The sequence below is a fragment of the Chondrus crispus genome, genomic scaffold (genome assembly GCF_000350225.1).
Source record: "Chondrus crispus Stackhouse genomic scaffold, scaffold_300, whole genome shotgun sequence".
In the NCBI taxonomy this organism is placed as follows: domain Eukaryota; phylum Rhodophyta; class Florideophyceae; order Gigartinales; family Gigartinaceae; genus Chondrus; species Chondrus crispus.
The window spans coordinates 56,490-75,237 of record NW_005179184.1 but is presented as its reverse complement, the minus strand read 5'-3'; the positions used below and the strand labels follow the sequence as shown (position 1 = coordinate 75,237).

The 18,748-nt window shown below is 51.3% G+C and overlaps 7 protein-coding genes; 2 read left to right on the top strand and 5 right to left on the bottom strand.

Annotated features, from left to right (window-relative positions):
- Positions 1-390: 390 nt before the first annotated feature.
- CHC_T00008326001 (serine palmitoyltransferase, LCB1 subunit) lies at positions 391-1,909 on the bottom strand. XM_005717131.1 is given in 2 exon segments: positions 391-451; positions 452-1,909. The coding sequence occupies 1 exon segment, from the start codon at positions 1,907-1,909 to the stop codon at positions 452-454; it is 1,458 nt and encodes a 485-aa protein (XP_005717188.1). The 3' UTR covers positions 391-451.
- A 768-nt stretch (positions 1,910-2,677) lies between these two features.
- On the top strand, positions 2,678-4,042 carry CHC_T00005605001 (hypothetical protein). Its single transcript, XM_005717130.1, has one exon. It carries the CDS (start codon positions 2,678-2,680, stop codon positions 4,040-4,042), a length of 1,365 nt encoding a protein of 454 aa, XP_005717187.1.
- A 1,851-nt stretch (positions 4,043-5,893) lies between these two features.
- On the bottom strand, positions 5,894-6,892 carry CHC_T00005604001 (hypothetical protein). The gene has a single exon (XM_005717129.1). It carries the CDS (start codon positions 6,890-6,892, stop codon positions 5,894-5,896), a length of 999 nt encoding a protein of 332 aa, XP_005717186.1.
- Positions 6,893-7,875: 983 nt separating this feature from the next.
- On the bottom strand, positions 7,876-9,255 carry CHC_T00005603001 (hypothetical protein). XM_005717128.1 is given in 2 exon segments: positions 7,876-8,040; positions 8,041-9,255. 1 exon segment carries the CDS (start codon positions 9,253-9,255, stop codon positions 8,041-8,043), a length of 1,215 nt encoding a protein of 404 aa, XP_005717185.1. The 3' UTR covers positions 7,876-8,040.
- A 1,304-nt stretch (positions 9,256-10,559) lies between these two features.
- CHC_T00009024001 (metacaspase type II, MCP1) lies at positions 10,560-12,164 on the bottom strand. The gene has a single exon (XM_005717127.1). It carries the CDS (start codon positions 12,162-12,164, stop codon positions 10,560-10,562), a length of 1,605 nt encoding a protein of 534 aa, XP_005717184.1.
- Positions 12,165-16,046: 3,882 nt separating this feature from the next.
- Positions 16,047-16,896, top strand: CHC_T00005602001 (hypothetical protein). XM_005717126.1 is given in 3 exon segments: positions 16,047-16,609; positions 16,720-16,804; positions 16,805-16,896. The coding sequence occupies 2 exon segments, from the start codon at positions 16,047-16,049 to the stop codon at positions 16,802-16,804; spliced, it is 648 nt and encodes a 215-aa protein (XP_005717183.1). The 3' UTR covers positions 16,805-16,896.
- Positions 16,897-16,913: 17 nt separating this feature from the next.
- Positions 16,914-18,731, bottom strand: CHC_T00005601001 (hypothetical protein). The gene has a single exon (XM_005717125.1). The coding sequence runs from the start codon at positions 18,729-18,731 to the stop codon at positions 16,914-16,916; it is 1,818 nt and encodes a 605-aa protein (XP_005717182.1).
- Positions 18,732-18,748: the final 17 nt, after the last annotated feature.

Below are 18,748 nucleotides of genomic sequence, written 5' to 3'. Positions count from 1 at the left end.
CGATATCTCACGACGTTTTGTTCGTAGGTACAGTATACTGGGTGTATCATCAGGGCAGGATAGCTGATGCACACGTGTACTATTTCCTTCTTGCGTCACGAGCCAAGTGGATCTGTTTAATTTGCGGCCCTTGCCTCTACGATAGAATTTCCCATAGACGCCTGCAGAACCCACCATTCGTGTTGTCAAGAACAGAACCCGCCATTCGTGTTGTCAAGAACAGAACCCGCCATTCGTGTTGTCAAGAACAGACAGGTTCTACAGGCGTCCATGGGAAATTCTATCCTAGTCTGACATCAGACTCTCAGAGCAGACATTTGGGAAACAATCGCGCCGAGACATAGAATACATGTGCAGATCGAGCGCAAGCACAACATCAAATTAAAGTAGTATTAGCGCTCAGACCTTCTCACAAAGTTGACGTGCGTGAATTTAGTGTTGGCAAGGACATCTACGATCTACTGGACAACAAGACCTGCCGAATGACCGTTGCCGCTTTTTGCAACTCTCGCTCTGAGTGAACCACGGAAACTGTCACTCGCACGCACGGCTTTGGCGGGTTGACCTCAGACTGTGCGTAAACTGGTCTAGCGATCAAAACGTCGTTATCCAGACACTTCTTTTGCAGTGTTGTGAAGGTAGCTAGCGGCAACGTATCGTCATAAGCCCGAATGTGCAAGAGGGGGGACAATTGATGGCCGTCCACGTACCAGCCAGCTTGCTTGAGCGAGTGAATGTTAAGCTGTTTCCGGAATGTATCTACGTTATCGCGCAATCGCGACACAAACGTCTCGCCTCGTTCTGAAACAATATCCAGAGCGACGGATGCGGCCATGGCAAGAAAGGGAGGTTGCGAAGCGGAGAAACAATATCCTGCCCCGGAAAGGCGCTGATGTTTGACTACATCCTCGCTTCCCACACAAAAACCCCCTACCGATGCGATTGCATTTCCTAGATCTGCCGTGGCAATATCAACGAGCTCGCGTTTGATGCCAAAGTGCTCGAGGGCACCGCGTCCTGTTTTGCCCAGCACACCCAGCGAGAAGGACTCGTCCAGCATCACGCGGAAAAGATACTTCTCCTTGAGAGCGACGACTTCGTCTAGTGGACATAGGTCCCCGACGTTCTGATAGATGCCTTCGACAATGATGATGCGACGCTGAATCTTCCTCCGCCCTGGGTCCGCGACGTCACCGTCCGTGACTTCTTTCAAAATACGTTCCAGATCAGCCATATCATTGTGCTTGAAACGAATCGCCTCCGCGCGACTGAGCTTCACGCCTAGCTGCAACGAGTAGTTCAAAGAATCGTCACAGACAACCAGGTCGCCACGCTTGCAGAACGCGGGGATAGTTGAATTGCCCGTGGCCGACCCGAAGGAATATAAGATGGCCGTCTCTGTTCCCGAAAACGCCGCTATTTTCTCCTCACACTCCAGATGTATGTCTGTAGTACCATAGAACCCTCGCGGGCCACAAGCCCCGCACCCATATTCTTTCATAGTTGCAAGACATTTTTCCTCCACTGTGGGATCCTTCAACAACCCAAGAAAATTGCAAGTCGCCATATCTGTTACGTTATCCTTGCCGTTAACTCGGAAATTTCCGAATGCATCGTGATATGTAGTCAAATCGAGAGGGAGAGCATCTTTTTCTTGTTGAGATAAAGGCGCGGCGAGCGGTGCTGGCTTCCAAGCCGCGAGCTTTTCGGCGACTTGAGCATCCGTCAACTGGGCCGGAGCTGCTCGATTCCATGGCTCATATGCCCGTGTGAGAGCCAAGTAGATAACGAGCGAGAGAAAGGCGAATTCGATGGCGTGGTAGTAAATGTCAGCAGGAGAGAGATTCAGAGACGTGGCCAACATGTGACGCAGCTCTTGCACTGGGTGCAATAGTGCTCTCGCAGACATTGTGCGTAACGAGAACCCAGAACCGCTTTGATGCTGGGGATGGGACAGTTAGGAGGGTATTTGTGCCAGTCTGTGAAGGGAGCGTGCGCGGCGATGAGATGAGTTGTGTCTTTTGAGTTCCTGCAAGCACATCAGGCGTGTCCCGAATAGGAACAACCCTCTCTTGGAAGGCACTGAAATTATGGCTACGTTTCTTATTCGACATGGCGTGCTTCCAACATCGCTGGCTTCTATACTGTAATTGGGAAACTGCTGAGCCAATAGAATAATATGAACAATTCTGGTGGGAAATCGATTTTTCTCCAGCATAAGCCCCAGCAAGTTGTGAGGCGATGTGCGGTCGTGGACATGCTCCAGTTTGGAATTAGAAGAAAGGTTGAATCCTTTCTCTCTTGCATTTTGGGGAAAACCCCTTCCCCAACCTATACTGCCTACGGAGCACTTTTCATCCAGATCAATTGTCAGCATTTCGACCATACTTGCAAGTCCGTTATCGCATACGAACTCTGAGCAAATTGCAACGCCAATGTCAACCCATTCTTCCCAAACTTTAAATTGTTAATAAAACTACACTCTAACTTTTTAACCAAGACTTGTTTTTTTTTAAATGCAAACTCTCTAGCTCATTGATGTATCTTGCCTTCTTCATACCCTATCCTCCTATGTCCTCCACTCCATATTGCCTCCGCCAGTTTTCCAACTACTCTACAAGTGTATAGGATCCTGTTGATTCTGACATTTTTGGTTGCCTTTTCTCATGTGGCTGATATGAGCTCAGATGATGACTACTATGACATTCATGACACGCCGTACGATCGTCGTCGCTCGTCACATCGTCCCCGTCGAAGAGGATCGGCTCAGTCGCGTCGTCATCGCAAATTTGATGACGGGTACCGTGCAAGAGCATCTCGTCGTGTTAAAGCTTGGTACTTTCAAGACAGACCCAGGGTTATGGCTGCCTTCATGTTTTTTTTTCTCTTGGGCTATGAAGTTCTAATACTGAAGGGTCCTCTCACTATAGCGGGAAAAGAGCGTCCTGCAAATTACCCTTCGTCGAGACCTGTCGGTCTAACGTCTGCGGAAAGGTCTACTACCACTTCTCAACAAATCCCACTCGAACACAATCCTTTAAACCCTAATACTCAGCCCAGCAGAAAACACAACGACCGTGTCGTGAAAACTAGCGAGAAAAAAATTGACCAGCACCCCCCAATATCCTTGGACGGTGGGAAGACTATTGCAGAAAGAGTGGAGGCAGCTTCAAAGCCAAAATATTCTAAACCGACTGCGGATTCACCACCATATCGGCCTTTGAAAAAACACCGAAGAACAGGTGAGAAAAGAGACTCTGTTAAAGTGCTAAAAGCGAAAGAACCCCGCCCTGCGTCCGCATTACTATTGGAGACGAGACCTGCAGATGCAGATGACGAGGGCGACCCAGAGGATCCAGACGTATCTCCAAAAAAGGCCTCATCTCGTGGTACGGAATCCTCTCGTCCTTCTAGACGCGATAATAACGCGAGGAAGCGAGACTCAGACGAAGACGTTGATTTGAATCCCCCAACTGCTCGGAAACATTCTAAGCTTGGCGAAGGAGGTGCAGAACCAGGTGCAGGGGAAAATTTCTGGCAATGGTTTCAAGAAACGAAAGGAAGTGAGAAGGGGCCTGTCAGTGGCAGCATCAGCTGTCCAGAGGAGACTGAGAGGCTTTGTCAAATGACCTACAAATATTTACGCAAGTACAAGATCAGGACCATTTTTGATGCGTCATGCGCGAATAACGGGGACTGGATGCCAGAGGTTCTTCGGAAATCTGGGAACGAGCTCTGGGGATTCAAATATTATTGCAGTGTGCCGAAAGATGAACAACTGGACTATGTGAAAGAGAAATTTGCCTCTCTCAACTTCGTCGAATATGCCCCAGATGTGTGGTGGAGAGATGGATATCCAGACGACACAGAGCTTCTTTTTGCGTGGGACACATTACCGCATATTGCCTACGGCCGTGTTTGGAATTTCTTTGTGAAGGCAAAAAAACAGGAAATCAAGTACATATTGGTTGACAATTACCCTGGAATGACGAACGATCCCGTACGTCGTTGCCGCGCATCCCTTCCGTGTATGAAGCTTTGAGCACAGCGAAAATGCACAAATTCTTGGACTAACTGATTTTCTTTTCGCTCTTTTCGTGTTCCTTTTTTCCTGGGCCGGCTACGAATACGATTCTGCAGTCTCCAAAACGAGATTACATTAACCTTCGCAAACATCCGTTCCGATTTCCTGCAGCGAAGGAAGTTGTGCAAAATGTGACGGAACCAGGAGAAAACGCTAAACGGCAACTGCTATTTTACGAGGGGAGCATGTTACCAGACAACTTGCAGTAGCAGGGGCTTCGTGTAAAACACTCATCTTTAACCGAACAGAATCATGCCTTTCTCAAGTTGTGCGTTCACCGTCTAGTAAGTACTCTTAATGATAGATGAAGTGCCCTGCACACCAGCGTCTTTTTCTTCACATGGTGCAGCTCCAATCTGAGCAGCTTCTGTGTTGTACGCGCCGTGCTCCATGAACAGAAATTGCGACAGAGCAGAAAGGCTCTGTATCGAGGGAATCGTTTGCTGTCGTAGCTTTGTGAGACTTTCCTCTTCCTTCCGTCTTCGCGCTGATGACATTGAATTATCCAAGCCGGTATCAGGGGTGACTACATAATCAAGCTGGAACCTGTCCTCTCCCAAAGAAAAGACCCATTCAAAGATTGCCCGTGTTCGCGGCATGTGAAACGCGCTAGTGATTATGCAACAACGTAGCAACGCCATCGGTTGGCATATCATGTTGCGTGCGAAAAATGCGTTGCCAATTGTGTCCAGGGACCAGCCGTCAAGAAGAATCCGCTTGGGATTGTCCAAGCCGTTGTCGAGGAGATATTTCGCACTGGCTGCAGACTCGAGGATGGGAAAACCTCTCCCATTAACGGGTGGCGAACGATGAGTCGTTCCGCGTGAAAGAGCAACAAAATACTTTGTACGAGAGGATAGTCTTAGTGCGGCATTCAAGCGAGACCGTACCCATGGTTGCGGCAAGCCGGTGTCGGATTCAAGACCACCACCTGGAATTATAATTGCATCGAATGTTTTGGTCATTGCCTTCTCTTCTGAAAGTGCTCTTTCCATGCTCTGTTGATCAGAAAATGTGGACCTGCGAAGACTTGCTTGTACTTTGCCCGAGTCGAGTGTGTCGTCAGTGCTTTGCTTATCAGGCGGAAGACGAGGACTTCGGTAAGAGCGGTTTCATCATCGAGTGAGCCGTACCCCATCATTGGGCAAGCGAAGCCATGATTGGATATTGAAGACGAGTTTCGAGATCGTTGGGTTAGATAGTGGTTACTTTCAGTTCGGACGATATCTCTATCGAACATTACAAAATTTCCGACATTCAAGCACTTCCCCCCGTGAAGGAGAGCTGGAATGAGGACTGGATTTGATGTGCCGCTTTGCTGTACGGCAGTGTCAGAATGAAGCATTACACCGATGGCCACTTCGGCAGGAAAGCAAAGGAAAAATGATTGGTGTTTCTCGTCGCGCCCTGTGCTCGTTCTTCACAACGTTTTCGTCGTGTTTCTTTTCCCATCCTCTTCGTAAAGTTGCAAGCAACTGGGTCTCCCTCCCTACGCGTGGGGCACAACCCCAACGTGTCAGTACATTATCTTTAGAGTGTAAATGCAAAGGCAATGAACGTTGCGACTGGGATTGAATGGAATTCTCGAAGGCCTCCAGTTGTTTTATGCGATCCGGAACCAAGGTACGGAAGTTATTGAAACTCGCATCGCATTGTTGGAGTGACAGCTAGCAGAACTGACCTCTCCAGAACATGCAAAATACTCTCTCGTTGGATAACCCTGGAAGCAAAAGTATATGTATAAAACCTTTAAGAAGTAGTTTGCGTTTGAAAATCCACTACGCCATGTGCAAACACGCACATGGGTTGCTACACAGATAGATCAAACTGAGTTGCCAACTGCGACGGTTTAAATTGATCAGGGTCCGGCCGATAAGCGTCATCAAGGTAGTAGTCCTCCATAGTTGCCTTGATACCCATATCCTTTAAGTAGGCCTTTATCCAACCGGAAGGTTTTGGGGAAATCTCTTCGCGTTGCTCTTCGCCGATTAGTTGCGCTGCTTGTAAGGTGACAGGATCAAATGAGTATATCGTGAGCGATGCGCGAGATTCATCCTGCCACGAGGAGCCGGGCCCACCGTCAAACTCCTCAATTCGGAACCCAGAGATCCACCCGAGTTCCACGAGCTCATGGAGGAGGTCCTCAATATTTCTTATCCACCGTTCTGAATTTAGCTTCGCCTCTTCCTTTGTTTGTCGGAAAGGAGTCGTCTTTAATTTTTGCATTGTGCTCCTTGCGAGTTGATCAGCAAACTCTATTCTTGATTTAGGTGATGTCTTTTGGGAGATTACATGCAACCGCGAGTATAGAACAAAATTCAGCCATGACGCATTTGAAAGGTCTTCTGCTACTGACATGTTATCAAAGAAAAGATTGTATGCCCTGCCCTTGACACTTTGTTCTTCTCGTCGCAACTCATCTGCCGAAATCAAGTTCAACCTGACAGCCACTTCCTCAACCGCGGCGAAATATGATTTCGCAAACGCAACGTTCAGAGGCTTCCGTCGTTCCTCAGGGGTCTTTTCTGCTGGAAAAAATCTCGGAAACCTTTTAGTGAAGCGCGTGTATATCCTACTCTCAATATCTTCACCGATGATAAAGCGATAGCCTGCGACAGCGGTAACCACAGATGTCACCGAGATACCTGCCATAAAAACTCTTCGCGAGAACTCGGGGTCCTCATCCTCCTCGTTTATGTCATCGTCATTCGACGAATTAGATGCACATCGTGTCGGTCGTGGTCGTCGCCTGCTCGAACTTGCCGCTTTGCTCGTGCAGACCGAAGGAACCAACTTTTTTTTGCCCATCTGCGGGAGAGAGGGGGCACATTGCACAAAACTTATTCCAGTGGTGGATTGTGCCTGATGCTTCGCGTTGCAGTAACTGACCTCGCGCATGGCGTTCGGGTCTATAAACTTCAGGGAAAGCACCACAATTTGGATGGGTTGCGAAATCTCCAGTGTGCTCGAGATGTACTTTGTGATAGCTATGCTGTGTGGCTATTGTAGTGGCTATTGTAGCCGGTTTATTGGGGAAAAAATCGAGTGAGCTGCATGCATGCTTAAAAATCGCCCAACACACGCATCCATGTGGTAACGGTACCCTTGTACAGTATGCACGCACAGTATTCCGAAATTTTCAGATTTGGCGCAGTGTCTCTGAATGTCTCTGAACTGGGCAGTCACTGCACAGGAGGAATGATTGTACAGACTCTGTAGCAAGGCAATCTTGGACATCGGTATGTCTAGCTTCATGCGACATCGGGCGGCTCGCATCTGGAAAGAAATACTTCGCAGATGGTCTCTCCCGAGCGAAAACAGTTGCATGTCCTCATTCAAGATACGATAGCCATTATGTGACTAGCACCCAGATGTAGAAGGATTTGCTTTTTGCTATCATTTTTCGTCCAGGGGGGTCGCCCGACTCTCAGATTTGGGTGATACCATGACTCGAGTCTCTACGTGTGGTTCCGCCCCGAAGTTTGAAGATATCAGAACGAACAGGATTGTACACCAAAAGGAGGCGGAGAAGGCAAACCTCTTATCTGCAACCATTCTCTGCCAACATATGCATATCGGATGTTAGACTGGCCCTCCTACGAATCTACATAGCCTTTCCCTCGCGTTCGTGGAAGCAGATGCAGAGTACAACCTCTTCATGGTAGGCACTTGTTTGTTGACTTTTGAACTCCTTCGTGATAGAAAAGAAGAGTCTTTCAGGCTTTTTCTACTAGCACTCGCACAAGCGTGTACACCCACCCTCGATTAGGAAGAGCACTGTTTTGCCGAGGTCTATCACATGACCAAGCGCTTTTGCATTCGTCAGTGTACAACATAATAAATAGTTATGAAAGTCATACTTTCAAGCTGTGCATGCCGGTAGGCACACACTCTTACATAATGAAGAGAAGCAGCACCTTGAACCTGATGCTGCATCTATCACCTAGATTTCTATCCTACCGAAGGTCTTCGATTAATTTCGTTGCAAAAATCTTCGAGGCAACATGGCAAAGACCGTGCGTGTCTTCATACTCATACGGGACGACGCAACAATCGATTTCAACTTCCGGATTCAGTAGAGTTTGAAACAATTTGAGCAATCGCCGTCGCTTGTCAACGTTCTTCGCGAGATCAGCAGCTGGAAACGCACCGAAAAAAGAGGACCCTTCCTCCCCTTCGATCCATACATCGAGCCTCCTCCCGGCTCGGTCTTCCATATTAAGGCAAACACAGTACGCCCACTGCATCTCGGCCCTTTGCACCTTGTGCAGGACACGTGCGCACTTGACGCATTCTACAGCTCTCAGATTTCCATGTACTTTCATGAACACCTTACAACGGGCGCACCATGGCCGACAGAGCTGACGTGTATCACGTGGAACAGAGCAAGCTCGGGCTCGAGCTCGGATACGATGCGGATGGAGTTTCCTCTTGGAAACGGCCTCTCGAAGGCCCGCTATGGAAGATAATTGCATCTCAATACTTGGACGAGAGCAAACCGTTGATTGTTTGGCGAAGGAATCAGGATGCGGGGGCCTAATGGCTTGCGGTTGTGTGGCAGGTTGCGCAGAGCTATCTAGTCGCTTCCGTCGTTTGCTGGCCCCAGACCCATTTCCATTTTCATGGTTAAGTGCACAGCTTTCACGGGGCAAATCGGGAACATGGCGCTCTTGTACCGTTGCGTGTTCCCGGAGATGAGATGCCACTGGAGCATCGTTTGACACTACTCGCAACCCGCCAAGTTTCTCCCGGAAAGTCCCAACCAAAGGAGCATTAGCCGATTGCCACACCAGCGTCGATGTTTTCCGTCCTACCTGCAACACAGCAACACGTTGAGACCCCTCGGTCTGAATTCTGATGTCCCTGATGAGCAACCAAACAGATGAACCTGTCGGTCGCGATTGCCACGTCGGACAAAACTCCGCAAACTGCGATGCAGGATCATGTTCAAGCTGGTCCATTGAATTTTCGCTCTCAACACGCATCTGCAGCCCACTCTGTCCCGCGTTGAAGAAGGCATCCGACACGACAAACTTGAGAGTACCTCCCACATTCCGAATCCGAGTGTCTTCCTTCATGCAGCAGAGCAAGTCGAAACTTTTCGTGAGAAAATCAGTACTCGGCAAGGCCTGCACCACTTCAGCGACCGTACGCAGATACCGCTTAGTCATGCGGTGCTTCTTGAATAGATAACTCCTGCTCCAATTGCGCAGCGACGTGATGAGATCGCGATCCTGGTCCGTAATGCTATGCGTAACCACTTCGTCCTGATCGCCACCATCCGAGGAAGGGCGCAAATGCTGTCTCGATGCGACTGGCGTAAAGTCCGTGCCCTCATGGCTCCAGAGTAAAAGCGTCGAGTAGAACCTTGCCACGGCTTGGACGGTACTCACGCCAGTAGTGCCGTCCGCATACCTCCCGGCATGGACTCTATGAGCGCGGATGACATCCCCTACAGCTCGAAACGGTATGCCATTCTCCGGCTTGCGCTCGAAACAAAACACAACCATTGTGCGCAACTCGCCGTGCAGCAGCGAGGTATGATCCGCAACGACGACTTCCGAGCGCAAATCCGGCCCACGCGTGGTGCAGGGCGCCCGGCAGTCGATGACGACGCCGTAAAAGTCGAATTTCTCGCCTCGGGTTGGGACGGTAGTTGAGCCTTCGGTGGCGTCCCACATGTCAGCTATGGAGGAGTAGGTGTACTGTCTTGCCCTACCCCCCGTGGACACCCTCCTTCGGGGTGCTCGCGCGGGTGGAGAGGTTTGGAGGGGGGGCACCGTAAGAGAATTCTGGGATAGGTTGTCATACGGCAGAGTGCAGAACGAGGCCATGTTGTTGGGAAGGAGCACAGTGATCTTGGGCTGTATAGACAACCTGGAATTGGGAATGCCATCCTGCAACTCAAGTTGGAACGAGTGAACGTCAGCATCTGTGCTGAAAGCGACATGTGGGGCCTCTATTTCAAGGACGATATCCTTGCGAAGGGCGGTGCAGGCTGGGCGCCAGCGGCCATGCAGGAAGACGTCGATAACATGGTCGGAGGCGTCCGGGGAGGCGGGGTGTTGGAGTGAGGTGAGGCGGAGGCTATGGAGGTGGCGACGGTGGTCGCGGAAGACGAAGAGGACGCGACCTTGGACGCAGAATGAGGAGTGGTTCAGGATGCGACTGACGGAGCCTATGTGGACGAGGGAAGGCCTGTTTTGGTGTGTGAGGGAGCGGGACGGCATGGTGCGCAAAGAATGGCGGAGGAGGTCGCCGAAGGAGCGTTACATCTGCTGGGAGGAGCGGGAGTACGGGAGCAGGGTAGAGGCGTACCGTAGGGTGGCGGGGAAGGAATAGACCGAGGGATTACAGTATACGGTTTTTACTAGCCAGATTCAGGTTAGTTTGGGTGCAAGATGACAGTGCAAATTAATCCCTTGTTCGAAACCGGGCAAATTTGATGTTTATTTCAGTCGCTTTTGTCAACTTTCTAACAAATAAACGGCTGATGGGCCATGGTTTCGCTGCACTCCAGGCACGGGTTCTGTTTAAATCCTCCCCTGGACAGCTCCGATCGGACGTTGGAAACCAAGTCGTGATACGTCGTCTCCGGGTTCTTCTCGTACAACGTAGTCAGCGTCTTCGTCAGCGCCCCGAACGCCTCTTCCCCGGCCGGTCGCACATCCGCGCTCGTCTCACTCGCCTGGCACCCCGTGATCAGCGTGCATACGTCCCTGCTCATCGGCTGGTGTGCCGGATTGTATGCTGGTGCGTCACCACTGTCCTCTTGTCCCCCTAGACCCATTCCTCCCATCAGTCCGGACAGCATGGCCATGGGGTTCTGAGATTGAGGCGCGGCCGTCTCTGTCTCGGTGGCGCCTCCGCCCATCATGCTCGCCAGAGGGTTGCTCCCACCTGATGAAGCGTTGCCACCGCCCAGGGCTCCCATCAGTGATCCCATAGGGTTTCCATTCTGCTCGGTAGACCCACCGCCACCCATCATGGATGCCAGCGGGTTGCTGCTGGTAGTAGACCCACCGCCGCCCATCATGGATGCCAGCGGGTTGCTGCTGGTCGTAGACCCACCGCCGCCCATCATAGATGCTAGCGGGTTGCTGCTGGTAGTAGACTCACCGCCGCCCATCATAGATGCTAGCGGGTTGCTGCTGGTAGTAGACTCACCGCCGCCCATCATAGATGCTAGCGGGTTGCTGCTGGTAGTAGACCCACCGCCGCCCATCATGGCTGCTAGGGGGTTGCTGCCGGATGAAGTAGACCCTCCGCCCATCATGGCTGCGAGCGGGTTGCTGCCGCTGCTGGAAGTAGATTTGCCTCCCATCATGCCGCCGAGCATACCGACGAGCGGGTTAGATGAGCCGCCATCCTGCTTCGCCATCTGGCCCAGAGCAAACTTCATCATGAGCTTGCCAGCCGTGCCGCCAAACACCTGGGCCATGGCGCCGTTGACGCCAGAGCCGGTGGGAGAGACGGGGGAGCCGAGCTTCTGCGACATGACGTTACAGATAGTGGAGATGGGGAGCGAGCGGTTAGACACGGCCTCACGTGAGCCTCCGAGGACGTTGACCAAGTCGTCGCTCTCCTGGGGCGGCACTGCTGAATCCTCGTCCTTGGCACCTTGGATAGCGACTTCCTGGCCATCCAGCATGGATCCAGAGTGGCAGCAGTCCATGACGACGGTGGCACGGACGCCCTCGGGGAGCTGGGAAAAGTACTGCTTGAGATCGTCGTCGGCCATGAGGAAGAGCTCCTCCAGGCAGATGGCCTCGTCGAGCTTGTCCTCCTCAACATCGTCGTCGTCGGCAGGGACTTGGGTGCCGTGGCCAGAAAAGTGCATGAAGATTGTGTCACCTTCCGATCGGCCGGTGCAGAGCCAGTCCAGGGCCTTCTTGACGTTGACATGGTTGGGGGAGTCATTGCTGTCATCATCGTCGACTAGGAGCTTGATGTCCTCGTCCTCAAAGCCCTTGGAATGGAGAAGGTTGACCATGAGACGGGCATCGTTGCAGCAGCCTTGCAAAGCGGCCTCGGGATTCTTGGTGTAGTTGACACCGATGACGACTGCGTACTTGCCCATGATGTTGTTTGATAAGTGTGACGGTGAGATTGAGTGAGTTTGAGTGAGTTTGAGTGAGTTTGGGAAAAGAGGTGGTGCAAGGGGAGTGAGCAGTAGGGGGTGGGGGAGGGGGGGGTTGGTAGTTAACCGACAAGGATCGACGTATGATGACGGCAGGCTCCAGCAAAAGCGGTATGCAAACGGATCGTTAAGATTGCTGGTGTTGCTTCTGGGCTGCGAGATCGGAAGGGGCGGCCTGCAGATATTTTGCGGTGCTTACATCGGTGCGTCAATGGGTGTCCCTGCAAAAGTATCCATATTATTTGCTTGGCGGGTCTCCTCGTTCTGGTCTACCATCACGACTTTGTGGTTGGCCGTCTGTGTCAACGTGAACAACTTTTCCGATCAGTACCATTACCATTATTCCCAACACGTGGCTCATTCTGCATTGCATCACCTGCCGCGACAGCCTGTCTTCGCTTACATTACCTCGCGTGTGATGACTCTTCGGCACAGATTCGCCTTCTGACTGGTCCTCCGCCCATATCTTATTCCAGATTCCAATCCCAGATTCTCATCGGGCCTCGTCATATCACTCATTCGTCAGAATTGAACGTGTACACCGAGTTTTTGTGTCAGCCAGACATGTCCGTTACTGTATACAATACTGTAGCATCATCCTCTACGTGTAGCTAACGTTACATCATGAATCCTTGTAATTTCCTTAATCTCTGATCCCTTGACATGTTGATGCCTCGATCCCTCTATCGTTTCATTCATTTAGGGCCAGGACAATGCGGCAGCATCCCCAGCCTTCACGCTCTACTACCTTCAACCCATCCCCCTCATTCCGCACTGACCCTCAGCACATCCCTCACGAACCCATTTCCCGCCACCTGGGAAGCCGCGTCCGTCCCCGCGCGCCTCACCAACGCAATATACTCCTCCAGCGCCTGCATTGTGTACTCCCCTCTCCCCACTTTCCTCCCCTGCGCATCCACCAATCTCATCTCATCTCTGATTAGCATCTCGTACACATTTTCGCATCGCCGCAACGCCTCCTCGTCCATCCACTGCAGCCTATTCACCCTCTTCCACTCGCTCTGGAACGCCTCCTTGTTCCTCTGCCTTCCCGCCCGGCACAGGTGCACCCTGGCCATCCACGGCTGCCGCACCAGCTGCTGCGCCGTCACGCGCCGCGCGCTCCGCACGAAGATCAGCGCAGTCAGCTCCGGGAACGAGTCAGGGATCCTCGCCGCGCACACCACCCCGCGCCTCTGCTCCCGCGTCTTGGCACACGTGTGAGTCGTCAGGTACGACAGCACCTCCCCGCACACCTGCGTGTGACGGTTCGCATTCCGCAGCCGCGTAAACCCCTGGATAAGCCGCTGACGGCTCTTCACTACTCCCATCGCCCCAAGCAAGTAGATGAACCCGCGCTGTGTCATCCCCGCTTCCGCGAGGCTCACCCGGATATCCAGACGGCATGTGTAGATGTTGCGGTAGAAAATCCCCTGCGATTCGGGCGGCGTTTCGATCACGCTTTGTAGTCGCCTTGGGTTTATCATGTCGGGGATGAAAGAGTCCTCTTCGCTGTCTTCATGCGGGTCGGGCAAGGTCGGGCTGTCATTGCCTATGCCCATGACTAGCTGGGCCATTATTTCAAGCACTTCCTCTGAACCCTGGGGCATTGCTTTGCGATTTCCTGAAATGTGCGACGAAAGTTGGCGTGGGAAACCTTGCCGTTCTAATGAAAGAAGATTCCTTTTATATGGAAGTAACTACTGCTTCATGATGTGTCCGACTCATGTTTAGCTGTAGTGGCAATCTTTGCTTGCGCGCCTTTTCCAGTTGCCTCCACTTTTCGGTCTCGTTCTAACGCGTGGAGCACTATAACTCGTATGCGATTTATGAAAATACGGGTACTGGGAGCAGGTGCGGTCTCCACGTCAGGTGAAGACCTTCTCACGCCTATGAAAAGTCGCTAAACACGGAAGCCTTCGTTTTTGAAATAGTCGTTCGTTCGCGAGCTGGCGTCATGTCATTTCGTAATAGGGATGATATATGCAGCTGCAACCTTTGTTTGCTAAATAGTTCAGTTTTCTAGAGCGCCTGGCTTCTTCTGGATTGCGCCAGCAGCTGTCTCGTTCCCAACCCCCCGCGGCAAACCATGCTATCTTATCAACGCTGTCGGTATACTTGTATTGACCGACACAGTATCTTATAGGCTGCTTAAAAACTGGTCGAACGCCTCACCTTTCCTTGACGCGTTAGCGTGTCCCTGGGCTCCAAAGCCAAGCCTTTGAGGCATTAAAAAATGTGCCGAAACATTCTGGAAAAATCTGCTTGAAGCTGCAGGCCTGGCTCATCCTCACTTCCCCCCTCCCTCTCCACCGCCTTCACCGCCTTCACCGCCTTCACCGCCTTCCGGGCCCGAGCTTCTTTGTCGTTCATACTGACGGACATCCACCGGAGTGGCCATCGTCCAAGAGCTGAGAAAATCATTTGATAGCATGGCAGACATCCCAACCATAGACTTCAGTCCGTTTATGCAGGATAAGGGGGCCATTTGCGGTGAGGCTCCGACGGTCGAGCAGCGAAAATGCGCTCAAGAGATAAATAGTGCTTTTCGCGTGCATGGATTTCTCTTTCTGGAGAACATCGGAGTGAGTAGCCAAGAGTTGCAGCTATACTATGACATGGCAGCAGCCTTGTTCTCGCTTCCCAATGAACACAAGAGGACAAAGTTTGTACAGCTCACCCCGGAAACCAATATTGGCTTCATTGGGTTGGGCCATGAAAGTTTGAATAGGAAGCGCCCGCCTGACTTGAAAGAAGTGAGTTGCTACTTGCATGCTACGTACTATGCGACGTAAGTGATCGAGAAGTCTAACATTGCGGCGTTTCCTATTTGATTTCTGGTAGGCGTACAATGTTCGAAACACTCGTTGTTTCGCTCACGACTTTTCCGCTTGTCCTCCCCAGTTTGAACAAGGCTTCCGCAGTCTCTGGACAAGAGTGGAAAGAGCAGCGCGCAATTTCTCCATAGCATGCGCTGCCGCTCTAGACCTACCGCACGATTTTTTTCTCAGGTCTCTGCAAGCTTTTAATAGTTGCGTCATCAGACTGAACTATTATCCACCTTGCGACTTCGAATCAGGGAAGAGCACAGGAGAGAATTTGTCCGCTCCGTTGCGCGTTGGAGAACACACAGATTTCGGATTATTCACAATTCTATTCAATAATGAAGCTGGTCTCCAGGTGAAGGCAGTAGAGGGCGGAGAAGTCGGAGGAATCATACACAACGAGGCTGGCGGATGGCTTGACGTCCCTGTGCCCAAGGGCACGACGGCCATTATCAATACTGGGGCGCTCCTAGCGCGTTGGACTAACGATGTCTGGCGTGCGACCGCGCATCGAGTGGTAGTTTCAAGCGCCGATGAGGCTTCATCCGAGCGCTATTCGATTGCCTGTTTCATTGATCCGGACAAAGAACATCTTATTGAAGTGCATCCAAACTTTGTCGCTCCTGGGGAGGAGCCAAAGTATGAAACCATCAAGGCCCATGACTACATCCTAGGGAAGCTACAGCAAGCTCAACTGGAAGGCGCTGGCTACAGCTGAATGCTAATAATGATGGAGGAAATGTGAAAGTACAACTTTGGGACGAGAGTGGTCGACACATTTGAGTCTCTCAAGAAAAGCCCAGCAAGAAGGTCAGAGAAACTGGTCTGCACGCATAATTTTTGCATTGTTTCTCGCCACTAAATTTCGACAATAGCGACGTTCGTATGAATGAGCCCGACAAGCCCACTCCCGTGCATGGCATGACCAAGAAAACTCCTCATCCAAATCCAGACAAGTTAGCTGCGGCAAACTTGGACAACTGCATGTGTTAACAACATGGAAGCCTTACGATCAATGGTCGCAAGACCCAGGCAAAGGACGAGAAGAAATGTATCTGCGAAGGAAACCATTGCCAATGCAAATGCTATGGAGGACCCTTTCGCAGAACTACACATGACGATGGAACTCCCATATTCTCGCCTCAGTGAAATTCGCCTGCGATGGAAATCTGGACCATCGCTGTCCAATACAGAACGTGAGTGGATGCTGAAATCTGTCGCAGAATTGAAAGGATACTACGAAAAGTCAATCATGGAGTGGGACGAAGCTGAGAAACAAAGGGATTTGCGGCATCCACAGCAACGTTTTCTAATCGCATCGCATGAAATGTTTGGTGAACACATGGCGTTTCTCAGTTTTAGGTGGGACCTGGAAGAGGGTGAGCCAATCATGTACGTTTATGAACTTGGCGTGGCGGAGGAAGCCCGAGGGAACCGGCTTGGATTTGCGCTGATGAGGTATGCTGAGGATCTTAATCGAAAGCTGTTCATTGAGTCCATTATGTTGACCGTGTTCAACAATAACAGCCCTGCAGTGAGATTATACCGTGACAAATTGAAGTAAGTTAAGGCAGTACTAATGCTGAATGCAGCAGAAGACACTCTTATATCCGAAGGCAAAATTTGCTAACCGTACGCAAGAGAGAATATGAATCCTTTTTTCACGACAGATATCAAATTGATGCTAGTTCCCCCAGTCAACACGATTACGATGGAGTGGGATATGAAATATTGTCGAAACGAATACACAGTTAGTCCGCGAGTGCGCGGGTTGTAATTATTGCTTATTGTACAATGAAGGAAAATAACTCTGGGTATAGGCAACTAAAGCTTGTACTCTATAACTACGAATCAGTGCAGTGCTCTAACCACTCCCTTGAGTGTCTGAGGGTACTGTACTATCAAACAACGTCCCTGAGCGAGTTCTCGTGCTCACTGGAACAATACATGATGATGTCTGAGTAATCGCCGGTTGAAGTATGGACGCAATTGACATCCCTTCGTCACTGTTCTGTAGCTTAGGATTTAAGGTATCAATCCATGGCGCTCGATTTAAGGACAGCATCTCTCTGTCTAAATCACGGGAACAGCGCCGGCGTTGAGAATCGAGGTCTAAAGATGTTTCACGATTCTGTCCCTGTTCTCGGTGGTCGATAGCGTTGGTGGGAGCCGATACCTCATCAAACTCAGTAAACACAGCTGAGGGCGGCGCGGAAATGGAAAGAGGGACTGTCTCCGAAAACTCCAGACCGACTTCCAGACCAGTGCTCGACTCTCCTATGTTCTTCGGTTCAACAATTTCGTCGGGAAGCTCATTTGCTGCGCCCTTCGCCGATAATGGAAAGTGCGCGACTTCGGTAGGGCTTCTGTTACATCCCAATTGCTGCATATTCTCATCAATGGTCGGGTCTATTGCGCTGGCTGGGGGAACATCGTCAACAAGGGATTGCCCAGATAGGACGGTTCGTTTCGCATGATACGCACCCACTGGTGACCTCTCTTCGACGGAACTACCCGCATTAAACATCTCGCGTTCTGAGGATCTCTCTTTCATGTCGTCACGACCATTCGCCGCAGAACCAGGTTCCGACCTCGCATGATAGACTTCAGGAGGCGTCCGTCGTTCAACAAGAGGTACAGGCTCTTGTACGCTGTACAAATCCACGCTGTTCGGAACTGCCCAAACATTGGAGTCCATAGAGGAGTCGACGTCCGCCTTCTTTGCTTGCAAAGTGCTGTCGTCTTTCATTAAAGAATTATCAAGATGGTCATCTGAAGACACCTGAGGCAGCTCGCTGTCTCTGTTGACTGCAGCGTTGTTCTCATAACTTGATTTTCCTTTGGTGCTCGAACTGCCATCCTCGATTCCCTCTGTACCGTCAACTTCTACCGTAAGAGCAGGCTTCCCCAATTTGACATCAGGCAAATCTAACTTGCGTCGGACCCCTACAGTTGACCCGTCGGGCCTGAGTCGATCAGCCATCGGAAACTTTCGCACCATGTTTGCCTCGAGTTCTCTACCGGTGCGCTCGGCCTGCCTGAAATTAAACTCGTCTTCGTCATCATCGGAGATGTCTAAGTCGGGATGCAAGGCGAGAAGCATGCTTTCGCTGGGGCTCTTGGCCACAGCCATCGGACTGAGGGCGGTTTCGCTGCTAATGCTGTGAGGCCCGGGCGAGCCCTGTAGCACGAGCGACGCTCTCGTGGCCGCCGGGTGTCGTAAACTGTTGAGAGCAGACAAGCGCTCGGTTTCGTCGATGCGCAATTTGCTCAGCAACTCAAGTTTCACCAAGCGCGCTGCGGCGATCTCCTTTTCAAGTATATCCCTCCTTGCGTCGGATCTCGCGAGCTTGGTGGACAGGTCATCCAGTCGGACGCGTAGAAAAGCCATCTTCTCGCGCGCCGCGTCCCGCTCATCGGTAAGGGAGTCGACGGTGGCAGAGAGGGAGGCAACGTTGTCCCGAAGTGTTTGCAGTTCCTTCGTGCGACGGGTGGATTGTTTGGTAGATTCCTTAGCGGCCTCCTCCACGACGGTGAGCTGCTGTGACTGGACGGAGAGCTCTTGGGCGGCGCGACGGAGGTCATTAGCGTAGCGCTGCATGGCCGAGCGAGACCGGCGTGTCGCGAAGAAGCTAAGTAGAAAGGCAAAGACGACCTGCCATAACAGCCAACTCCAGTCCATGGCGAACTGCGGTGCAA

Bases quoted from the DNA above. Each gene is read 5' to 3' on its own strand.
- CHC_T00005605001 (XM_005717130.1), top strand. From the start codon at position 2,678: ATGAGCTCAGATGATGACTACTATGACATTCATGACACGCCGTACGAT.
- CHC_T00005602001 (XM_005717126.1), top strand. From the start codon at position 16,047: ATGGAAGCCTTACGATCAATGGTCGCAAGACCCAGGCAAAGGACGAGA. The intron at 16,610-16,719 runs GTAAGTTAAGGC...TTTTCACGACAG, and splicing joins TTATACCGTGACAAATTGAA to ATATCAAATTGATGCTAGTT.
- CHC_T00005603001 (XM_005717128.1), bottom strand. From the start codon at position 9,255: ATGACTAAGCGGTATCTGCGTACGGTCGCTGAAGTGGTGCAGGCCTTG.
- CHC_T00008326001 (XM_005717131.1), bottom strand. From the start codon at position 1,909: ATGTCTGCGAGAGCACTATTGCACCCAGTGCAAGAGCTGCGTCACATG.
- CHC_T00005604001 (XM_005717129.1), bottom strand. From the start codon at position 6,892: ATGGGCAAAAAAAAGTTGGTTCCTTCGGTCTGCACGAGCAAAGCGGCA.
- CHC_T00005601001 (XM_005717125.1), bottom strand. From the start codon at position 18,731: ATGGACTGGAGTTGGCTGTTATGGCAGGTCGTCTTTGCCTTTCTACTT.
- CHC_T00009024001 (XM_005717127.1), bottom strand. From the start codon at position 12,164: ATGGGCAAGTACGCAGTCGTCATCGGTGTCAACTACACCAAGAATCCC.